The sequence below is a fragment of the Dermacentor andersoni genome, chromosome 10 (genome assembly GCF_023375885.2).
Source record: "Dermacentor andersoni chromosome 10, qqDerAnde1_hic_scaffold, whole genome shotgun sequence".
Lineage (NCBI taxonomy): Eukaryota > Metazoa > Arthropoda > Arachnida > Ixodida > Ixodidae > Dermacentor > Dermacentor andersoni.
The window spans coordinates 131,719,243-131,743,438 of record NC_092823.1 but is presented as its reverse complement, the minus strand read 5'-3'; the positions used below and the strand labels follow the sequence as shown (position 1 = coordinate 131,743,438).

Sequence of the window (24,196 nt, the reverse complement as noted above, 5' to 3'; positions counted from 1 at the left end):
CGCAGAGACAAAGCAACAGCGCGCGCATCAGATCCCATAGATGAGATGAATATTTACAATTAGTATTAGGGTTAAAATTATATTCGAGTGCTGATTGCCGTGCTATCGTTTGCTAACGAAGCTTTCCCTCAAGTCTAAATATATTAAGGCAGTTTGTCGTGTGCGTATCGTGGCTACGCACGCTTATATCGCATTCCGTTTCTCTACCACGGGTGCGCTTTAAAACCACGGCGCTGCAGTTTTTGCTTTTCTCTTCTTTCTTCTTCTCCGCCCTTAAACTGGCTCTCTCAACTACTACACGCAGAAACAAAGCAACAGCGCGCGCATCAGATCCCATAGATGAGATGAATATTTACAATTAGTATTAGGGTTAAAATTATATTCGAGTGCTGATTGCCGTGCTATCGTTTGCTAACGAAGCTTTCCCTCAAGTCTAAATATTTTAAGGCAGTTTGTCGTGTGCGTATCATGGCTACGCACGCTTATATCGCATTCCGTTTCTCTACCAGAAACAGCGCGCGAATGCGATCCCATAGATGAGATGAATATATATATATATATATATATATATATATATATATATATATATATATATATATATATATATATATATATATATATATATAGAAAACTATCAGTCATAGCTCTCGTAGTATAGCCCTCTGTGCCGTTTCCTTTTTTTTTTTTTTTCTTTTTTTTTTTTTTCGAAAGTAGTCTTATTAGGGTTATTATAATTACACGAAGGTACTTCGCCCTCATCAGCAGCAGTCCTTGGTATAGTTATTCTGGCGGCTAGCTTCCCACGCTATGCGTGCCGCCATCGCACCTGGTTAAGCTTTTCCTAGACGCTAGAGCTATGCGTTGTCCGCGCAACCTTGAGCGATCGGAAAGCACGTTTCCCCCTCTTGGCCGGCGGAGAAGGGATGCTTCGTTCCGGCCGCGAAGCTCTCCACATCTCTGTAAGGTGCCTTGTGGATGTCTCGTGCTGAAGATGCCCTCTCGGTGAGCGCATATTTCACCCCTCATCTTTTAAGAAGTTCAATACATACGAGCATTTGTCTAGCAAACCAGATTTTTTTCAAGGGAATTTTCCACGTCTCAGTAATTTCTCTCGTCGTATTCGAGTGCTGATTGCCGTGTTATAGTTTGTTAACGAAGCTTTCCCTCAAGTCTAAATATTTTAAGGCAGTTTTCCTAGCCTCTAAAGCCGCTCGAGTTCGCTCTTCTCCTTAAACGGCCATTTTTCCTAGAAAGTATGCCTTCCAACTACTCGGCCCTTAAACTGGCTCTCTCAACTACTACACGCAGAGACAAAGCAACAGCGCGCGCATCAGATCCCATAGATGAGATGAATATTTACAATTAGTATTAGGGTTAAAATTATATTCGAGTGCTGATTGCCGTGCTATCGTTTGCTAACGAAGCTTTCCCTCAAGTCTAAATATATTAAGGCAGTTTGTCGTGTGCGTATCGTGGCTACGCACGCTTATATCGCATTCCGTTTCTCTACCACGGGTGCGCTTTAAAACCACGGCGCTGCAGTTTTTGCTTTTCTCTTCTTTCTTCTTCTCCGCCCTTAAACTGGCTCTCTCAACTACTACACGCAGAAACAAAGCAACAGCGCGCGCATCAGATCCCATAGATGAGATGAATATTTACAATTAGTATTAGGGTTAAAATTATATTCGAGTGCTGATTGCCGTGCTATCGTTTGCTAACGAAGCTTTCCCTCAAGTCTAAATATTTTAAGGCAGTTTGTCGTGTGCGTATCATGGCTACGCACGCTTATATCGCATCGTTTCTCTACCAGAAACAGCGCGCGAATGCGATCCCATAGATGAGATGAATATATATATATATATATATATATATATATATATATATATATATATATATATATATATATATATATATATATATATATATAGAAAACTATCAGTCATAGCTCTCGTAGTATAGCCCTCTGTGCCGTTTCCTTTTTTTTTTTTTTTTTTTTTTTTTTTTTTCTTTTTTTTTTTTTTTTCGAAAGTAGTCTTATTAGGGTTATTATAATTACACGAAGGTACTTCGCCCTCATCAGCAGCAGTCCTTGGTATAGTTATTCTGGCGGCTAGCTTCCCACGCTATGCGTGCCGCCATCGCACCTGGTTAAGCTTTTCCTAGACGCTAGAGCTATGCGTTGTCCGCGCAACCTTGAGCGATCGGAAAGCACGTTTCCCCCTCTTGGCCGGCGGAGAAGGGATGCTTCGTTCCGGCCGCGAAGCTCTCCACATCTCTGTAAGGTGCCTTGTGGATGTCTCGTGCTGAAGATGCCCTCTCGGTGAGCGCATATTTCACCCCTCATCTTTTAAGAAGTTCAATACATACGAGCATTTGTCTAGCAAACCAGATTTTTTTCAAGGGAATTTTCCACGTCTCAGTAATTTCTCTCGTCGTATTCGAGTGCTGATTGCCGTGTTATAGTTTGTTAACGAAGCTTTCCCTCAAGTCTAAATATTTTAAGGCAGTTTTCCTAGCCTCTAAAGCCGCTCGAGTTCGCTCTTCTCCTTAAACGGCCATTTTTCCTAGAAAGTATGCCTTCCAACTACTCGGCCCTTAAACTGGCTCTCTCAACTACTACACGCAGAGACAAAGCAACAGCGCGCGCATCAGATCCCATAGATGAGATGAATATTTACAATTAGTATTAGGGTTAAAATTATATTCGAGTGCTGATTGCCGTGCTATCGTTTGCTAACGAAGCTTTCCCTCAAGTCTAAATATATTAAGGCAGTTTGTCGTGTGCGTATCGTGGCTACGCACGCTTATATCGCATTCCGTTTCTCTACCACGGGTGCGCTTTAAAACCACGGCGCTGCAGTTTTTGCTTTTCTCTTCTTTCTTCTTCTCCGCCCTTAAACTGGCTCTCTCAACTACTACACGCAGAAACAAAGCAACAGCGCGCGCATCAGATCCCACAGATGAGATGAATATTTACAATTAGTATTAGGGTTAAAATTATATTCGAGTGCTGATTGCCGTGCTATCGTTTGCTAACGAAGCTTTCCCTCAAGTCTAAATATTTTAAGGCAGTTTGTCGTGTGCGTATCATGGCTACGCACGCTTATATCGCATTCCGTTTCTCTACCAGAAACAGCGCGCGAATGCGATCCCATAGATGAGATGAATATATATATATATATATATATATATATATATATATATATATATATATATATATATATATATATATATATATATATATATATATAGAAAACTATCAGTCATAGCTCTCGTAGTATAGCCCTCTGTGCCGTTTCCTTTTTTTTTTTTTTTTTTTTTTTTCTTTTTTTTTTTTTTTTTTTTCGAAAGTAGTCTTATTAGGGTTATTATAATTACACGAAGGTACTTCGCCCTCATCAGCAGCAGTCCTTGGTATAGTTATTCTGGCGGCTAGCTTCCCACGCTATGCGTGCCGCCATCGCACCTGGTTAAGCTTTTCCTAGACGCTAGAGCTATGCGTTGTCCGCGCAACCTTGAGCGATCGGAAAGCACGTTTCCCCCTCTTGGCCGGCGGAGAAGGGATGCTTCGTTCCGGCCGCGAAGCTCTCCACATCTCTGTAAGGTGCCTTGTGGATGTCTCGTGCTGAAGATGCCCTCTCGGTGAGCGCATATTTCACCCCTCATCTTTTAAGAAGTTCAATACATACGAGCATTTGTCTAGCAAACCAGATTTTTTTCAAGGGAATTTTCCACGTCTCAGTAATTTCTCTCGTCGTATTCGAGTGCTGATTGCCGTGTTATAGTTTGTTAACGAAGCTTTCCCTCAAGTCTAAATATTTTAAGGCAGTTTTCCTAGCCTCTAAAGCCGCTCGAGTTCGCTCTTCTCCTTAAACGGCCATTTTTCCTAGAAAGTATGCCTTCCAACTACTCGGCCCTTAAACTGGCTCTCTCAACTACTACACGCAGAGACAAAGCAACAGCGCGCGCATCAGATCCCATAGATGAGATGAATATTTACAATTAGTATTAGGGTTAAAATTATATTCGAGTGCTGATTGCCGTGCTATCGTTTGCTAACGAAGCTTTCCCTCAAGTCTAAATATATTAAGGCAGTTTGTCGTGTGCGTATCGTGGCTACGCACGCTTATATCGCATTCCGTTTCTCTACCACGGGTGCGCTTTAAAACCACGGCGCTGCAGTTTTTGCTTTTCTCTTCTTTCTTCTTCTCCGCCCTTAAACTGGCTCTCTCAACTACTACACGCAGAAACAAAGCAACAGCGCGCGCATCAGATCCCATAGATGAGATGAATATTTACAATTAGTATTAGGGTTAAAATTATATTCGAGTGCTGATTGCCGTGCTATCGTTTGCTAACGAAGCTTTCCCTCAAGTCTAAATATTTTAAGGCAGTTTGTCGTGTGCGTATCATGGCTACGCACGCTTATATCGCATTCCGTTTCTCTACCAGAAACAGCGCGCGAATGCGATCCCATAGATGAGATGAATATATATATATATATATATATATATATATATATATATATATATATATATATATATATATATATATATATATATATATATATATATATATATATATATATAGAAAACTATCAGTCATAGCTCTCGTAGTATAGCCCTCTGTGCCGTTTCCTTTTTTTTTTTTTTTCTTTTTTTTTTTTTTTTCGAAAGTAGTCTTATTAGGGTTATTATAATTACACGAAGGTACTTCGCCCTCATCAGCAGCAGTCCTTGGTATAGTTATTCTGGCGGCTAGCTTCCCACGCTATGCGTGCCGCCATCGCACCTGGTTAAGCTTTTCCTAGACGCTAGAGCTATGCGTTGTCCGCGCAACCTTGAGCGATCGGAAAGCACGTTTCCCCCTCTTGGCCGGCGGAGAAGGGATGCTTCGTTCCGGCCGCGAAGCTCTCCACATCTCTGTAAGGTGCCTTGTGGATGTCTCGTGCTGAAGATGCCCTCTCGGTGAGCGCATATTTCACCCCTCATCTTTTAAGAAGTTCAATACATACGAGCATTTGTCTAGCAAACCAGATTTTTTTCAAGGGAATTTTCCACGTCTCAGTAATTTCTCTCGTCGTATTCGAGTGCTGATTGCCGTGTTATAGTTTGTTAACGAAGCTTTCCCTCAAGTCTAAATATTTTAAGGCAGTTTTCCTAGCCTCTAAAGCCGCTCGAGTTCGCTCTTCTCCTTAAACGGCCATTTTTCCTAGAAAGTATGCCTTCCAACTACTCGGCCCTTAAACTGGCTCTCTCAACTACTACACGCAGAGACAAAGCAACAGCGCGCGCATCAGATCCCATAGATGAGATGAATATTTACAATTAGTATTAGGGTTAAAATTATATTCGAGTGCTGATTGCCGTGCTATCGTTTGCTAACGAAGCTTTCCCTCAAGTCTAAATATATTAAGGCAGTTTGTCGTGTGCGTATCGTGGCTACGCACGCTTATATCGCATTCCGTTTCTCTACCACGGGTGCGCTTTAAAACCACGGCGCTGCAGTTTTTGCTTTTCTCTTCTTTCTTCTTCTCCGCCCTTAAACTGGCTCTCTCAACTACTACACGCAGAAACAAAGCAACAGCGCGCGCATCAGATCCCATAGATGAGATGAATATTTACAATTAGTATTAGGGTTAAAATTATATTCGAGTGCTGATTGCCGTGCTATCGTTTGCTAACGAAGCTTTCCCTCAAGTCTAAATATTTTAAGGCAGTTTGTCGTGTGCGTATCATGGCTACGCACGCTTATATCGCATTCCGTTTCTCTACCAGAAACAGCGCGCGAATGCGATCCCATAGATGAGATGAATATATATATATATATATATATATATATATATATATATATATATATATATATATATATATATATATATATATATATAGAAAACTATCAGTCATAGCTCTCGTAGTATAGCCCTCTGTGCCGTTTCCTTTTTTTTTTTTTTTTCTTTTTTTTTTTTTTCGAAAGTAGTCTTATTAGGGTTATTATAATTACACGAAGGTACTTCGCCCTCATCAGCAGCAGTCCTTGGTATAGTTATTCTGGCGGCTAGCTTCCCACGCTATGCGTGCCGCCATCGCACCTGGTTAAGCTTTTCCTAGACGCTAGAGCTATGCGTTGTCCGCGCAACCTTGAGCGATCGGAAAGCACGTTTCCCCCTCTTGGCCGGCGGAGAAGGGATGCTTCGTTCCGGCCGCGAAGCTCTCCACATCTCTGTAAGGTGCCTTGTGGATGTCTCGTGCTGAAGATGCCCTCTCGGTGAGCGCATATTTCACCCCTCATCTTTTAAGAAGTTCAATACATACGAGCATTTGTCTAGCAAACCAGATTTTTTTCAAGGGAATTTTCCACGTCTCAGTAATTTCTCTCGTCGTATTCGAGTGCTGATTGCCGTGTTATAGTTTGTTAACGAAGCTTTCCCTCAAGTCTAAATATTTTAAGGCAGTTTTCCTAGCCTCTAAAGCCGCTCGAGTTCGCTCTTCTCCTTAAACGGCCATTTTTCCTAGAAAGTATGCCTTCCAACTACTCGGCCCTTAAACTGGCTCTCTCAACTACTACACGCAGAGACAAAGCAACAGCGCGCGCATCAGATCCCATAGATGAGATGAATATTTACAATTAGTATTAGGGTTAAAATTATATTCGAGTGCTGATTGCCGTGCTATCGTTTGCTAACGAAGCTTTCCCTCAAGTCTAAATATATTAAGGCAGTTTGTCGTGTGCGTATCGTGGCTACGCACGCTTATATCGCATTCCGTTTCTCTACCACGGGTGCGCTTTAAAACCACGGCGCTGCAGTTTTTGCTTTTCTCTTCTTTCTTCTTCTCCGCCCTTAAACTGGCTCTCTCAACTACTACACGCAGAAACAAAGCAACAGCGCGCGCATCAGATCCCATAGATGAGATGAATATTTACAATTAGTATTAGGGTTAAAATTATATTCGAGTGCTGATTGCCGTGCTATCGTTTGCTAACGAAGCTTTCCCTCAAGTCTAAATATTTTAAGGCAGTTTGTCGTGTGCGTATCATGGCTACGCACGCTTATATCGCATTCCGTTTCTCTACCAGAAACAGCGCGCGAATGCGATCCCATAGATGAGATGAATATATATATATATATATATATATATATATATATATATATATATATATATATATATATATATATATATATATATATATAGAAAACTATCAGTCATAGCTCTCGTAGTATAGCCCTCTGTGCCGTTTCCTTTTTTTTTTTTTTTTTTTTTTTTTTTTTTCTTTTTTTTTTTTTTTTTCGAAAGTAGTCTTATTAGGGTTATTATAATTACACGAAGGTACTTCGCCCTCATCAGCAGCAGTCCTTGGTATAGTTATTCTGGCGGCTAGCTTCCCACGCTATGCGTGCCGCCATCGCACCTGGTTAAGCTTTTCCTAGACGCTAGAGCTATGCGTTGTCCGCGCAACCTTGAGCGATCGGAAAGCACGTTTCCCCCTCTTGGCCGGCGGAGAAGGGATGCTTCGTTCCGGCCGCGAAGCTCTCCACATCTCTGTAAGGTGCCTTGTGGATGTCTCGTGCTGAAGATGCCCTCTCGGTGAGCGCATATTTCACCCCTCATCTTTTAAGAAGTTCAATACATACGAGCATTTGTCTAGCAAACCAGATTTTTTTCAAGGGAATTTTCCACGTCTCAGTAATTTCTCTCGTCGTATTCGAGTGCTGATTGCCGTGTTATAGTTTGTTAACGAAGCTTTCCCTCAAGTCTAAATATTTTAAGGCAGTTTTCCTAGCCTCTAAAGCCGCTCGAGTTCGCTCTTCTCCTTAAACGGCCATTTTTCCTAGAAAGTATGCCTTCCAACTACTCGGCCCTTAAACTGGCTCTCTCAACTACTACACGCAGAGACAAAGCAACAGCGCGCGCATCAGATCCCATAGATGAGATGAATATTTACAATTAGTATTAGGGTTAAAATTATATTCGAGTGCTGATTGCCGTGCTATCGTTTGCTAACGAAGCTTTCCCTCAAGTCTAAATATATTAAGGCAGTTTGTCGTGTGCGTATCGTGGCTACGCACGCTTATATCGCATTCCGTTTCTCTACCACGGGTGCGCTTTAAAACCACGGCGCTGCAGTTTTTGCTTTTCTCTTCTTTCTTCTTCTCCGCCCTTAAACTGGCTCTCTCAACTACTACACGCAGAAACAAAGCAACAGCGCGCGCATCAGATCCCACAGATGAGATGAATATTTACAATTAGTATTAGGGTTAAAATTATATTCGAGTGCTGATTGCCGTGCTATCGTTTGCTAACGAAGCTTTCCCTCAAGTCTAAATATTTTAAGGCAGTTTGTCGTGTGCGTATCATGGCTACGCACGCTTATATCGCATTCCGTTTCTCTACCAGAAACAGCGCGCGAATGCGATCCCATAGATGAGATGAATATATATATATATATATATATATATATATATATATATATATATATATATATATATATATATATATATATATATATATATATATATAGAAAACTATCAGTCATAGCTCTCGTAGTATAGCCCTCTGTGCCGTTTCCTTTTTTTTTTTTTTTTTTCTTTTTTTTTTTTTTTTTTTTCGAAAGTAGTCTTATTAGGGTTATTATAATTACACGAAGGTACTTCGCCCTCATCAGCAGCAGTCCTTGGTATAGTTATTCTGGCGGCTAGCTTCCCACGCTATGCGTGCCGCCATCGCACCTGGTTAAGCTTTTCCTAGACGCTAGAGCTATGCGTTGTCCGCGCAACCTTGAGCGATCGGAAAGCACGTTTCCCCCTCTTGGCCGGCGGAGAAGGGATGCTTCGTTCCGGCCGCGAAGCTCTCCACATCTCTGTAAGGTGCCTTGTGGATGTCTCGTGCTGAAGATGCCCTCTCGGTGAGCGCATATTTCACCCCTCATCTTTTAAGAAGTTCAATACATACGAGCATTTGTCTAGCAAACCAGATTTTTTTCAAGGGAATTTTCCACGTCTCAGTAATTTCTCTCGTCGTATTCGAGTGCTGATTGCCGTGTTATAGTTTGTTAACGAAGCTTTCCCTCAAGTCTAAATATTTTAAGGCAGTTTTCCTAGCCTCTAAAGCCGCTCGAGTTCGCTCTTCTCCTTAAACGGCCATTTTTCCTAGAAAGTATGCCTTCCAACTACTCGGCCCTTAAACTGGCTCTCTCAACTACTACACGCAGAGACAAAGCAACAGCGCGCGCATCAGATCCCATAGATGAGATGAATATTTACAATTAGTATTAGGGTTAAAATTATATTCGAGTGCTGATTGCCGTGCTATCGTTTGCTAACGAAGCTTTCCCTCAAGTCTAAATATATTAAGGCAGTTTGTCGTGTGCGTATCGTGGCTACGCACGCTTATATCGCATTCCGTTTCTCTACCACGGGTGCGCTTTAAAACCACGGCGCTGCAGTTTTTGCTTTTCTCTTCTTTCTTCTTCTCCGCCCTTAAACTGGCTCTCTCAACTACTACACGCAGAAACAAAGCAACAGCGCGCGCATCAGATCCCATAGATGAGATGAATATTTACAATTAGTATTAGGGTTAAAATTATATTCGAGTGCTGATTGCCGTGCTATCGTTTGCTAACGAAGCTTTCCCTCAAGTCTAAATATTTTAAGGCAGTTTGTCGTGTGCGTATCATGGCTACGCACGCTTATATCGCATTCCGTTTCTCTACCAGAAACAGCGCGCGAATGCGATCCCATAGATGAGATGAATATATATATATATATATATATATATATATATATATATATATATATATATATATATATATATATATATATATATATATATATATATAGAAAACTATCAGTCATAGCTCTCGTAGTATAGCCCTCTGTGCCGTTTCCTTTTTTTTTTTTTTTCTTTTTTTTTTTTTTTTCGAAAGTAGTCTTATTAGGGTTATTATAATTACACGAAGGTACTTCGCCCTCATCAGCAGCAGTCCTTGGTATAGTTATTCTGGCGGCTAGCTTCCCACGCTATGCGTGCCGCCATCGCACCTGGTTAAGCTTTTCCTAGACGCTAGAGCTATGCGTTGTCCGCGCAACCTTGAGCGATCGGAAAGCACGTTTCCCCCTCTTGGCCGGCGGAGAAGGGATGCTTCGTTCCGGCCGCGAAGCTCTCCACATCTCTGTAAGGTGCCTTGTGGATGTCTCGTGCTGAAGATGCCCTCTCGGTGAGCGCATATTTCACCCCTCATCTTTTAAGAAGTTCAATACATACGAGCATTTGTCTAGCAAACCAGATTTTTTTCAAGGGAATTTTCCACGTCTCAGTAATTTCTCTCGTCGTATTCGAGTGCTGATTGCCGTGTTATAGTTTGTTAACGAAGCTTTCCCTCAAGTCTAAATATTTTAAGGCAGTTTTCCTAGCCTCTAAAGCCGCTCGAGTTCGCTCTTCTCCTTAAACGGCCATTTTTCCTAGAAAGTATGCCTTCCAACTACTCGGAATCAGCAAAAACCGACTATCGCGGACAACATGAGTCTCTTTCCACGTAAGTGTGAGGCTCGGAGGAGGAGCTGTGGCGCTTGAAACTAGCCTGGGGCCTGACGAACCAACCGACTGAGCTATCTTTCCGGGCAACATCGAAGGGTCACGAGTTCAAATCACCTGTTATGTTCCTTTTTTTTTTTTTTCCGCCCCTTTTTCTTTCTTTTTTTTTTCTTTCTTTTAATGTCTTTTCCTTTATTTTATCACTGTACGGGAACCCTCCTAAAAAAAAAAAAAATAGATATATATCTTCAAATATGTATGGCCTCACATGTGCAGGTCATAAATACCAGGTTCTCTAGCCGAGTGCCATCCATGCGGTATAACCGAGCTCAGATTTGTCCACCTTGACTGACCAAGTAGGGCACCACTGTAGGTTAAATGAGGCGTACAACTCCTGCGGGACCCGCCGTGGTTGCTCAGTGGTTATGGTGTTAGACTGCTGAGCACGAGGTCGCGGGATCGGACCCCGACCACGGCGGCCGCATTTCGATGGGGGCGAAATGCGAAAACACCCGTGTACTTAGAATTAAGTGCACGTTAAAGAACCCCAGGTGGTCGAAATTTTCGGAGTCCTCCACTACGGCGTGCATAATCAGAAAGTGGTTTTGTCACGTAAAACCCCATAACTTAATTTTTAATTTAACTCCTACGGGGACGGTAGAGTATCCGTCTCCAGTGCAAGAGGACCGTGATTCAAATCCCGGTGCCGCGCTATTCTCCACCGGAAAATACAAAAAAAAACCGTGTGTTGAGAAAATTGCACAAACAGGCCTGGAGTGCGGCCTGATCCCGGTGACCAGAACCGGTAACGCACTCTCTCACCAGAGCAGGATTGGCCACCCTGGTGCAGTACTTGGCCACAACCTCCTATATGAATACAACAATCGAACCCCGGCCCTCAGTCCCCAGCAGCCGCGAAGCAACTGACCACGGCGGCGGTCAGATCTGTGACGCTGCAGAGGGTGCTAAGAATACCTGGCTCCGGACAGGCCGCCATTGGAATCTGAACCTGGCAACGTTTAACGTTAGAACGCTATCTAGTGAGGCGAGTCTAGCAGTGTTATTGGAGGAATTAGAGGGTAGTAAATGGGATATAATAGGGCTCAGTGAGGTTAGGAGGACAAAAGAAGCATATACAGTGCTAAAAAGCGGGCATGTACTGTGTTACCGGGGCTTAGCGGAGAGACGAGAACTAGGAGTCGGATTCCTGATTAATAAGGAAATAGCTGGTAACATACAGGAATTCTATAGCATTAACGAGAGGGTGGCATGTCTTGTTGTGAAACTTAATAAGAGGTGCAAAATGAAAGTTGTACAGGTGTACGCTCCTACATCTAGTCATGATGACCAGGAAGTCGAAAGCTTTTATGAAGACGTAGAATCGGCGATGGGTAAAGTCAAAACAAAATACACTATACTGATGGGCGACTTCAATGCCAGGGTAGGCAAGAAGCAGGCTGGAGACAAGTCAGTGGGGGAATATGGCATAGGCTCTAGGAATAGCAGAGGAGAATTATTAGTAGAGTTTGCAGAACAGAATAATATGCGTATAATGAATACCTTTTTCCGCAAGCGGGTTAGCCGAAAGTGGACGTGGAGGAGCCCGAATGGTGAGACTAGAAATGAAATCGACTTCATACTCTGCGCGAACCCTGGCATCATTCAAGATGTAGACGTGCTCAGCAAGGTACGCTGCAGTGACCACAGGATGGTAAGAACTCGAATTAGCCTAGACTTGAGGAGGGAACGAAAGAAACTGGTACACAAGAAGCCAATCAATGAGTTAGCGGTAAGAGGGAAACTAGAGGAATTCCGGATCAAACTACAGAACAGGTATTCGGCTTTAACTCAGGAAGAGGACCTTAGTGTTGAAGCAATGAACGACAATCTCATGGGCATCATCAAGGAGTGCGCAATAGAAGTCGGTGGTAACGCCGTTAGACAGGAAACCAGTAAGCTATCGCAGGAGACGAAAGATCTGATCAAGAAACGCCAATATATGAAAGCCTCTAATCCTACAGCTAGAATAGAACTGGCAGAACTTTCTAAGTTAATCAACAAGCGTAAGACAGCGGACATCAGGAACTATAATATGGATAGAATTGAACAGGCTCTCAGGAAAGGAGGAAGCCTAAAAACAGTGAAGAAGAAACTAGGAATAGGCAAGAATCAGATGTGTGCGTTAAGAGACAAAGCCGGCAATATCGTTACTAATATGGACGAGATAGTTCAAGTGGCTGAGGAGTTCTATAGAGATTTGTACAGTACCAGTGGCACCCACGACGATAGTGGAAGAGAGAATAGCCTAGAGGAATTCGAAATCCCACAGGTAACGCCAGAAGAAGTAAAGAAAGCCTTAGGAGCTATGCAAAGGGGGAAGGCAGCTGGGGAGGATCAGGTAACAGCAGATTTGTTGAAGGATGGTGGTCAGATTGTTCTAGAGAAACTGGCCACCCTGTATACGCAATGCCTCATAACCTCGAGCGTACCGGAATCTTGGAAGAACGCTAACATAATCCTAATCCATAAGAAAGGGGACGCCAAAGACTTGAAAAATTATAGACCGATCAGCTTACTGTCCGTTGCCTACAAAGTATTTACTAAGGTAATCGCAAATAGAATCAGGAACACCTTAGACTTCTGTCAACCAAAGGACCAGGCAGGATTCCGTAAAGGCTACTCAACAATAGACCATATTCACACTATCAATCAAGTGATAGAGAAATGTGCAGAATATAACCAACCCTTATATATAGCTTTCATTGATTACGAGAAAGCGTTTGATTCAGTCGAAACCTCAGCAGTCATGGAGGCATTACGGAATCAGGGTGTAGATGAGCCATATGTAAAAATACTGGAAGATATCTATAGCGGCTCTACAGCCACCGTAGTCCTTCACAAAGAAAGCAACAAAATCCCTATAAAGAAAGGCGTCAGACAGGGAGATACGATATCTCCAATGCTATTCACAGCATGTTTACAGGAGGTATTCAGAGGCCTGGAGTGGGAAGAATTGGGGATAAAAGTTGATGGAGAATACCTTAGCAACTTGCGATTTGCTGATGATATTGCCTTGCTTAGTAACTCAGGAGACCAATTGCAATGCATGCTCACTGACCTGGAGAGACAAAGCAGAAGGGTGGGTCTGAAAATTAATCTGCAGAAAACAAAAGTACTGTTTAACAGTCTCGGAAGAGAACAGCAGTTTACGATAGGTAGCGAAACACTGGAAGTGGCAAGGGAATACATCTACTTAGGGCAGGTAGTGACCACGGATCCGGATCATGAGACTGAAATAACCAGAAGAATAAGAATGGGTTGGGGTGCGTTTGGCAGGCATTCTCAAATCATGAACAGTAGGTTGCCACTATCCCTCAAAAGGAAAGTGTACAACAGCTGTGTGTTACCAGTACTCACATATGGGGCAGAAACCTGGAGGCTTACGAAAAGGGTTCTGCTGAAATTGAGAACGACGCAACGAGCTATGGAAAGAAGAATGATGGGTGTAACGTTAAGGGATAAGAAAAGAGCAGATTGGGTGAGGCAACAAACGCGGGTAAACGACATCTTAGTTGAAATCAAGAAAAAGAAATGGGCATGGGCCGGACATGTAATGAGGAGGGAAGATAACCGATGGTCACTAAGAGCTACGGACTGGATTCCAAGAGAAGGGAAGCGTAGCAGGGGGCGGCAGAAAGTTAGGTGGGCAGATGACATTAAGACGTTTGCAGGGACAACATGGCCACAATTAGTACATGACCGGGGCAGTTGGAGAAGTATGGGAGAGGCCTTTGCCCTGCAGTGGGCGTAACTAGGCTGATGAAAAAAAAAAAAAATGAAAAAGGGCGAATGGCGGGCGTTATTCCCATTTATACTAGTAAAGATACCCCCGCCCCCCCCCCCCCTTTATTTGCATAGAAAAGTTGCTTCGGGTTGCCCCCCTCCCCCCAAAACCGAAAAAAAATCTTCGGTGCGTGCCTGCGTTGGAGCATATAGAAGCACGCGCGTATCTAAATTGTTAGCGGCTATAATTTATAGCTGTGAGAAGTGTATTAGCCGTACGCACTTAAAAGGAGACATTCACTTCCAATGACGGCTTAGTGAGCATCTCTTTCTGATACATATCTCACTGTCAGAAGCGAACTGTTATTGCTAATCTGCTTTCTACATAAAAATGGTTACTTGAGGTATATTTTGGATCACCGTGCGTAGAAATGGTGCGTCTAATGCACATAATTAGAAAGAGAGTTGTTCACCACATTCTTTGTATGACTTGGGATAACCACATTGGCAGCACTGTGCCTATCCCAACACTTCTCTGCACAGTCTGCACACACTACCTAAAAAAATGCTATTAAGCTAAACATTTGAACATAATTACTTGTTAGGGAGCTTAATAGCTTCTTAATTCGTAAGTGCAGGCTTTGGCAACAATTTCTACACGAGTTACAACAAATGATTGAGAACCTTAACAGGGAGAGTGTGAGAGTGGGGCTGAAGATTAATATGCAGAAGACAAAGATAATGATAAATAACCGGGCAAGGGAACAAGAGTTCAAGATCGCAAGTCAGCCTCTAGAGTCTGTGAAGGAGTACGTTTACCTAGGTCAACTAATCACAGGGAACCCTGACCATGAGAAGGAAATTCACAGAAGAATAAAAATGGGTTGGATCGCATACGGCAGACATCGTGAGCTCCTGACTGGGAGCTTACCGTTATAATTGAAGAGCAATGTATACAATCAGTGCATTTTACCGGTGCTGACATACAGCGCAGAGACTTGGAGACTGACAAAGAAGCTTAAGTTAAGGACCGCGCGAAGGGCGATGGAATGAATAATGCTGGACGTAACTTTAAAAGACCGAAAGAGAGCGGTTTGGATCAGAGAGCAAACGGATATAGACGTTATTCTAATATACATTAAGAGAAAAAAAATGGCAGTGGGCAGGTCATGTAATGCGCAGATTAGATGATCGTTGTACCATTAGGGTGACAGAAGGGGTACCAAGAGAAGGGAAGCGCAGCAGAGGACGGCAGAAGACTAGGTGGTGCGACGAAATTAGGAAATTTGCGGGTGCTAGTTGGAATTGCTTGGCGCAGGACAGGGGTAATTGGAGATCGCAGGGAGAGGCCTTCGTCCTGCAGTGGACATAAATATGATGATGCTGCTGCTGCTGCTGATGATGATGATTATTATCACTTCAAGAATTTTGTAAATATGTATTAACAAGGAGGTACAAAATCTAGAAACTGACACGGCAATTTATTCATCTTAGTGTTGGCAAATCTGATGCATCCAATAAGAAGCCCGAACACAATACAAATACCCGCCGTGACTGGTCTATTGGATAAGCTTGCTCTAATTATTGCCTATAGAGATCGTTCTATAATTTAACACGCTTACAGAATAAAATGCATGCTGATTGGGAACAAGTGATATACGCATTGTTAAGGTTATTCTGCACACGTGTAAACATTTTGTGTGTACACTCTTCATCAAGTCCTGCATAGCGTCTTCCCTATAGGCGCTACGTTCTCGGTTCATCCCAGGCCACCGCATATAAGCTTTCTTTCAAGCGAGATCATGCGTGACAAAACGCGGCCGACCCGCTGCTCACGGCTGTATGCGGCCAATGAGCAAACGCAACGTTTACGTGCAGCACTGCAAATTTGGCGCCAAAAAGCGCGTAGAAACGTTAAGAGAGCGTTACTATGCCACTGGCAAAATTTTAACGCCGAGATATCTCAAGTCGAGCTAGCAGTTTCAAGTTTTATTGCAGACTGAGAAATCTGAATTTCTGTGCTTTCGTCCTTTCATAATGTCAGAAAGCAGCGCTGCATTGCTAAAAAACTATGAAATAATAAAAAAGACATACGTTGGAACTTACGCTTATGTCTAGTGATTGCTATGTAGTGTTGATTTTCGGGTGTGAGCTACCCACTAGTCCCAAATTAGGCCTTAATAAGACCTTTCCTTAGAGCTTTTGTTTCTCATATTAACAAATTTCCGCAATTTCTTTTTATTCTCACTTAACTTATTTTTTTTCTATACAGGATTACAGCAGGAAAGGTGGACAGAAATAACAACGTCACCCAAGAAAGCAGAACACCCTGCTCTCCAGTGCAACTATATGGTGGACCACAGCAACGGTAAGCGACAATCAGGCCCAGAATGGCTGTTCATTGCAGTGTGCAAAGATCATACGCTTATAATAAAGCAAACAATGAAAAAGCTGATATTTTGCCAGCACAAAAGTGGGGTGGGGCGTAGAAACAGACATACAATATTGCTCACACGTGGATGACATTTAAGCACTTGCACGCTCTGCACTATCATTACAGTAAGTCACACATTGAAGAGTCCTTTCGCTCATTTCCGCTGTTTTTACAAGAGTGGGAAGCCACTGAGTTTAGGGGACTGTAAATGAACGTAAGTGCGTAAGTGAACGTAAGTAAGTGTAAGGGGCATAAATGAGTGCCGCTGAGCGCCAGCTGACAATGTGGGACCATTCGTTATTACCTGCAAGTGTGAAAAAATATGACTGTGAAATAAAGCATCAGCCCAAGCACATTGAGTTGACTTTGAAGAGGACAAGTATATGTGAAATGTGTTTGTGCAGAATATGCATGGAGAACGCAACTGATTGCACTTTTGCTCACTTTAATTGCTTGCTCAGAGCATTATGTGTATTCGTCTACTGCCATGGCTTGAATACTTTGCTTACACTATGCATGTACTCATTGTATTCAGATTAAGTAGGGATGGACTTTGGTGCTAATAATGGCAGTGAAATTTCAGAGTGCTGTAACTTGAAAGGTCGGACACATTCGCATGCTCATAAACTCTTATGAGTTACGAACATGTGAAGTGTGTGAAACAGAATGCTCTGCTTTCTGTAGTAAATCATCGCCACCAATTTTTATAATGTTAAGATGGAAAAGTGGGCGCGTTGGTTGGGCAGTATCTGATATGAAAGGCGCAAAGATGACAAACGAAAAGATAAGCACACACACCAAGGGCCTTATTTACTTCCAACAATGTTCAATCAGGAAAAATAAACGCCATTATTTTGTACAAGGAGCTCTGTCACAGTTCATCTGTGCACATTCACGTTCAGGTAAAGTAGTTCTTTTTGCGATAATAAGATTGATGCAACACTCATGCACCTATCACCTGTCTCAATGATCCTTTTGGCCTCAATTACTAATGCAACCCATTTATCGCGGCTCCTAGCAGGCATGAAAATTCGGCTTAACATTTTCAATCTCTACAATGAACTGCCAGGTGGCCCTCTTTCCCATTTCTAACATTGTTTTGATGTTGCATTGAACTATCATTCATGCATTCCTCGGTTTGTCCCACGTACTTTCTACCACATGACAAAGGAATTTCATAAACGACTCCTCCCTGACTATCGATGTACTTCTTTTTGTGATTTGTGACACAGGCCGGTGCCTTGCAGAAAAAGGGTTCGTCATTCTGCATATCCTTGAAAACTTGCACGGGGTAGAAAACGCCACCTTTACATTAGCTCGCTCGGCAATAATTTTTCAAATTATGCGACATGCAGTGCATGTAAGGTATGACGGCTACCTTTTCTTTTTCGCGAGGTGGCTCCTGGGCCAGTTCGCGAGTTCACAACTTCTTCAGGATTTTTTCTGCTATGGAAACTGGCACAAGTTGTGGGTAGCCTGTCTCTATTAGTCGTTTAATCCGCTTAAGAAAACTCCGCAGCTTGATGCGGGCAGGACTTCAAAACGTTCAGCAGGCACATGTTGGCCATGTTGCGTTTGACTAGATTGTCCGTTGTCGTCTTCGCAGCTTTCGCATCTGATTAGTTTTATAATGCGGACACATGCCCTTGGAGGAAGGAGGAAGAAAGATAGGAAGATAGGCAGGTTAGCCAGCATAAATACAAGCGAATTACTGAACCCGCCGTGGTTGCTCAGTGGCTATGGTGTTGGGCTGCTGAGCACGAGGTCGCATTTCGATGGGGGCGAAATGCGAAAACCCCCGTGTACTTAGATTTAGGTGCACGTTAAGATCCCCAGGTGTGTGGTCGAAATTTTCGGAGTCCTCCGGCGTGCCTCATAATCAGAAAGTAGTTTTGGCACGTAAAACCTCATAATTTTTTTTAACAAGCGAACTACTCGGTGCTGATGAAAGGGTATAAAGGGAATGAAAGGAAACAGGAGAGCCGATAGTTAAAATTAAAAAAAAAGAATGTGCGCACATCAATGCGATGCAGCGCACAACAGCCCGCATGTTAAGTACCAAGGCAACGCAAGGGTGTTGAGCACAGTATCGGCCCCGGTTCTCTCCCCCAACAAGGTGCAAATAAGTGCAGTCGAGTTTGGTTTTCTAGCCACACCACAATGAGGGCAGTCACATAAGAGATCTCGGATCGTTGTCTCACAGCCTCAGAAGTTTACGGTTAACATAGAGACCTGTTTAGTTCAAGATCACTACTATATTGGCCTCGGACAACTAGTGAACAAAACATAGACCTAACGGGGCCAAGGTGAAATAGTTTCTGGAATTGCCTAACATTGAGTGGGATTTCTTTTTCCTTCCACGCATGACGATCGACTAGAGGTCCAGGAGTCAACAGGACAAATGATGCTGAACAAATACGAAGGATATCTGACGTGTTTGTGATGACGAAGCAATTATGTCAATGTGAAATACAAATTTGAAAAGGCTTCTTTTTTGTCTTATTGGCAATGCATACATAAAGAACTTCACTTGCATCTCCCTGCATTTGCCCAAACACTGCGACATGTATCCGGAGTGTGCTCTGCAGGACTATAAAAAATTTTATATTGCTTGGCTCCCACAAGAGTTCAATTGAAATACGTACATTTTCTTGGAGTACTTTCATTCTTTCTTTTTTCAAGCTAGTCATAGATAGCTATATTTTCATTAGCTGCGAGCACTTTGCTGTCTAAGTTTCTCATTATATAACCTATCTATAGAAAATGTTACCTTACACTAAGTTTGGGACGTATGTGTGTTCAATTCCTTATATTGTACTTGTCTGCTATTTTAAATAATTTTGGTTTGAAACAACTTTTTTTTAATGAACGGGAAAGCAATGAACTGAGAGGCCCAACTTTTGTTGGTCACAACCGAATGAAGTCCATGAAAGTTCATGCGTTATGCTTGTTTTACATTTTAAAAGGCGTAGGCATGAACACTGCTTATCTGCTTTTGTCTTCCCTGTTGTAGTTTGTCTTTTACTTTTTGCTGTCAGAGCTTGGCATATAAGTCCACATTCTGTGTTAAGAACGTACAGTCAAACTATGCTGCATACTTTATTGTATTGTAAATAAGTCATTCTCCTTTGAAAAATATGTTCTGTGTCTAACTCTGCATGAACATGCCTGCATGAACATACAGCAAGCTTTCAGATTGTGCACACAGATGAAGTGGACATTCTGCTAAAGATACTTCAGGTGGTAAGAAAAAACTGATGCTGTTAATGCAGTTTGTTTTCGCGCATTTCCCATGCTCGGTTATGTTACCCCTTTTAGCCTTTCCGCCGCACATGACAGTTGTTGAAAGCGGGAGTCGTATACTGCTACTTACTTAAATACAACTTTATTGTCACCAATCACATAAGCTGCGACAACAGTTACACGAAATATGTATACCACACACGATCGCCGACGGTGACCAATCGACATAAAACGGCAGGCTCGGAAGCACAAATGATGTGTGCACAAATAGCTATGCGGATCCTACGTGCCAGCGTAGCGATGTGGTGTAGTGGTTACAGTGTTAGGTTGTCACGTGGTGCACAGGGGTTCGATTCCCAGTGTGTACATGTTTGCGTAATGTGTGTTTGTATGTTGAGTGTTACCAATTTCCTATGATGTAGCTCTGAGCTATGTGTATGGAACTTCGTGAAAGCCACACAGTTTTGATCTAAAATACCGTATAAAGATTCGGCTTTATGCGTAACATTTTCCAAGCGGCTCTTTTCTGCAACAAATGGTGCTGCTTAAATGCGGGGCGCATAAAATAGGCCGCAGACGCAATAGGCCGCTTGGAGTGAGTCATTTATAAGCGTCGAAATTTTGATCAACTTCCCGCGTTATATGCGTTTCTTTAAAACTGGTATTGACTAAAAGTGTATGGACTGTGTAAACCATGCACTGTCGATGTATAGATGCTATTGTGATTAGTAAATGTTGCTTTTCTATGTGCGTAAATCGACCAATTTTGGATGGTCTGGGCTTATGAAACGAAGTGTTTCGTCGTAATGCATTGCACATGTAATTTAAGGAGACAAAAAAAAAATATGTAGACAAGAAAAAGATTGGAGATGTGTCGACATGATCAGTGTTTTTCATGCTCTTTTCAGCGCTTATATTTCGATGCGCATATTTCGTGCCCTTTCTGGCGCCTGCCTCGTCTTTTGGCCCTTTGAGCTACGTACAATTACATGGCGGAATAAGTATCGTATAGCCCGCTGGCTTGTTTTTCTTTTGGGTTCGAAGGATATACTTGCGCATAACAAGCATGACTGATATGTGAGATTTCCAAGATATTGCCTTACAAAACGGGCTCAAGGATATTTATTACGAACAAAAGCTCGTGGAAGGCGACAGAAGCTGAATATCCTATATATATACATTTCTTGTGGCACGGCTACGCAGCATGCAATTGGTACAAGCACTGCATGCATAGTTCGAATGCAAAACGCGTCCATTGCAGTGATTGATATTAGGCAGTATGTCTATAGGCTGTTAAACAAACTGCTTTCTTTTTTGTCAAGGCAGCTGTTGTTTCAGTCTATATAGTTGATCGCGACTGCACATCTCAACGTATATCTGAAGTATTGGGTAGTTCGTGTTCAATACATTCACAGTTTCTTCTCAAAGCCTAACCATTCATGCACAGCGGTGCTTCTTCAGAGTGCATGCTGAACTCTGCAAAGTTAGCTCGCGTGAAATATAGAGGTAGCGTGTACAGTGACAAGTTTGGAGCCAGGTGCACATCGCACTTGAAGCGCATTCTATAAAGCGTCTTAACCGTGGAAAAGCCGTTGAACATGTTGGTTTCAGCTGGATGTGGTTATATAAATATACACAAGGGTATTGCGCAAATTTTGAATACTCGCGATTAAGTAGATACCCCATGAAACAAGCTGTACTATTGGTATATATACATATCTATGGCGGGAAATGTTTAAATCTTGAATGGGACGCGTCCTGAAAGTCGTAATTCCAGGCGCAATCCAGTTTTGGATGAATATTCAAGCTCCTTTTATAAGCCTGCTGTAAGTTTTGTATACCAGACGTAGATAAAATAACGTTGTCAGTGTTCTGCTATTTACCCGCGGAATATCATCAGGCTTATGACTGTGGCTTTCGGTGTCACTTAATTCGAACGGTTTGCGGAAAAGAACGTGCGGTCGTCTAAGCTTCCGAAAAAAAGTGTGAGCAGAAGGAACACCGAAACTGACCTGACATGACATCACCCGGTCGCTGGTAAAAGCCCGCAGTCCTGGCCAACCAGTCTAAGGACACATGTGACTTGATGCCGTGTTCTGCCAATGTCGGGTGAAACGCACTTCCGGGTAACAGTCCGGGCAGGGCACCGGCGGGCAGACCCCCACCGGCGGCCTGCAGTCCGTACAGCGGATGTCCCCCCTGAAGCGCGGGATGGTAGCCCGGAAAAGCTCCGAAGAGTCTTCCGGCAGCCTGCGAGGCAACCACGGCCGCCACCGAGGCCGGAACGTTGGGCGGCGGCGGGCTAGCGGCGTCTCCTTCGGAGCAACTGCCGGGCGACTTGGACGCCGGAGTCGCTCGGCCCGAGTCTCGCGCGAGCAGGGCTTCGATGCAGAAGGACTTGGCAGTCGACGCTGCGGCCGCGGCCGCTGCCGCAGCAGCCACGGTCGTGTCTGCCATGTTGCTGCCGTTTCTGATCTAAGAATCCTCTGCGCTTATACGGGCACAGTTGCAATGCGCGGGTTCTTCTACAATGCACACAAGTTCGCCGGTCTGCGTCCCCGAGCAGACGCCCCCGCGACGGCCGTTCGACGGGCCCGATGCCTGTCGTCGGGGTCTGTGGATGACGTCCTCCGCTTTCGGTTCTTGGGTGCGATGTATGCAATCCCTCACTCTCTATCTACCGAAGGGTTACACGGCAACTGCACTCGCTACACTGCTTAAACTACAGTTGCAAGCGCGCGGAGAGATTTCGACGCGGTCTCGACCCGCGTTTCGCTGCCGCGAACGGCGCCGGAGGAAGGGAGAACGGGGGAAGACGCCGCTTCGGGCGGGGAAGGACGAACGGGCCGATTCCGCGATAGCGCCGACGCTGGCCGCGGAAGCAGCAGAAGCCGGGTGAGCGCGTGTAGCGGCGGAAGGGGGCGGCGCTAGGCCTAACCGCTAGGCCTAATGCGTTGCGGATGGCGCTGTTGGAGAGCGGCGCTGGGTTTCGGAAGGCGGGGTTCGGGCGCAGAGGCGAAGGGGAAATCGCGCGCGCTCTTCGCTCTTTCTTTTTTTTCGTCCGGCGCGGGGCGCTCGCTTTCCCTCGCAACTCCACCGACCCTCTCACTCGCCCGCGGCTTACTCCGGCGCAGGCAGGCAGCTCTGTTCGGCGATTCGATTGCGGCCGGCACCCTGGCACTGCCACTGCTGACACTGTTGGGAGGATTTGGCGCGACGAGTGCTCCCAATTGGACTCGCATTGCGGTATTGCTGCTGCCGGCACAGTTCCGCGTATTACGTGCAGGGCGAACCACGCGATTGCGGCAAATGTGTGGTCGGCAGATGGCTGGCTCAGCTAATCCCTTTCCCTATGCTGGCCGCGCGTGATCCGGTTTACACCGTAGTTTAGCGGAGGATGCAGTGAATGGAAAGAGGCGTGATAGCGTGTTAATATCCGAGATCTGGTCAGCAGAGAGTGAAAATGTCTGCGGTGCCACAGTTACTCATGAAAATAAGGCTGTTACTCGTGGCAAGTACAGTTACTATATTTTTTTCCCGTATTCAATACAGGGTTGGATCTTTCTTTAGCGTAGGATCATGTGAGGGCAATTTTGAACTTATCGTCTCTTTGAAGTATAACGCATGCGAGTCCAATCACCGCATCAGCAAGGCATGCCAAGACGGTGTACTTGTAAGACATATAGTTAGCCCCACTTTGCCTCAAATCAGACGAACAGTACACGTGTTTGCCTAGTGTGATAAAAGGCAAGGTGGTAAGTAAATAGTTCCCGCGGAGATCGTACTATAAATAAAATCAGACACTTTTTAGCGTTGCAGCCCAATATATGGTATCCTATACACAGGATAGTGGGTTCTGTTAATAACCGCTGTAAAGGGTGGAGCCAAGTGCAGTCGGATCACATGTCTGACGTTTTAAATATACACCGAAATCACGCACGAGCGTCTTTGCATTCCGTCCCAAGCTATGATAAAGATATGCTTAGGTAACTCACTGTACGCATGCAGAAGAATGGGTGGACTAATTTTCACGAAACATCCATGTTTCCATATTTCAGGTGTTGTCGGAACGTAGGAGTTGTATTTAACAAAGCACTAATTCAAAACTTGTTGGAATGGCTCACAGAATGTCGCATGCGTTGTCAGCGGCTGCTAAGAAAGAATTCAGAGCGTATATATATATATATATATCATAAAAAGCCAA

General features: G+C 43.8%; 1 protein-coding gene across 1 annotated transcript in view; it reads right to left on the bottom strand.

The window, feature by feature from the left end:
- Window positions 1–22,852, bottom strand: part of LOC126545075 (uncharacterized) — a 115,987-nt gene extending 93,135 nt beyond the window's left edge. The window contains exon 1 of the mRNA XM_050192765.3: window positions 22,005–22,852. Within this exon, the coding sequence (XP_050048722.1) occupies window positions 22,005–22,449 (445 nt within the window). The 5' untranslated portion in view covers window positions 22,450–22,852. The remainder of the gene's footprint in view (window positions 1–22,004) is intronic.
- Window positions 22,853–24,196: the final 1,344 nt, after the last annotated feature.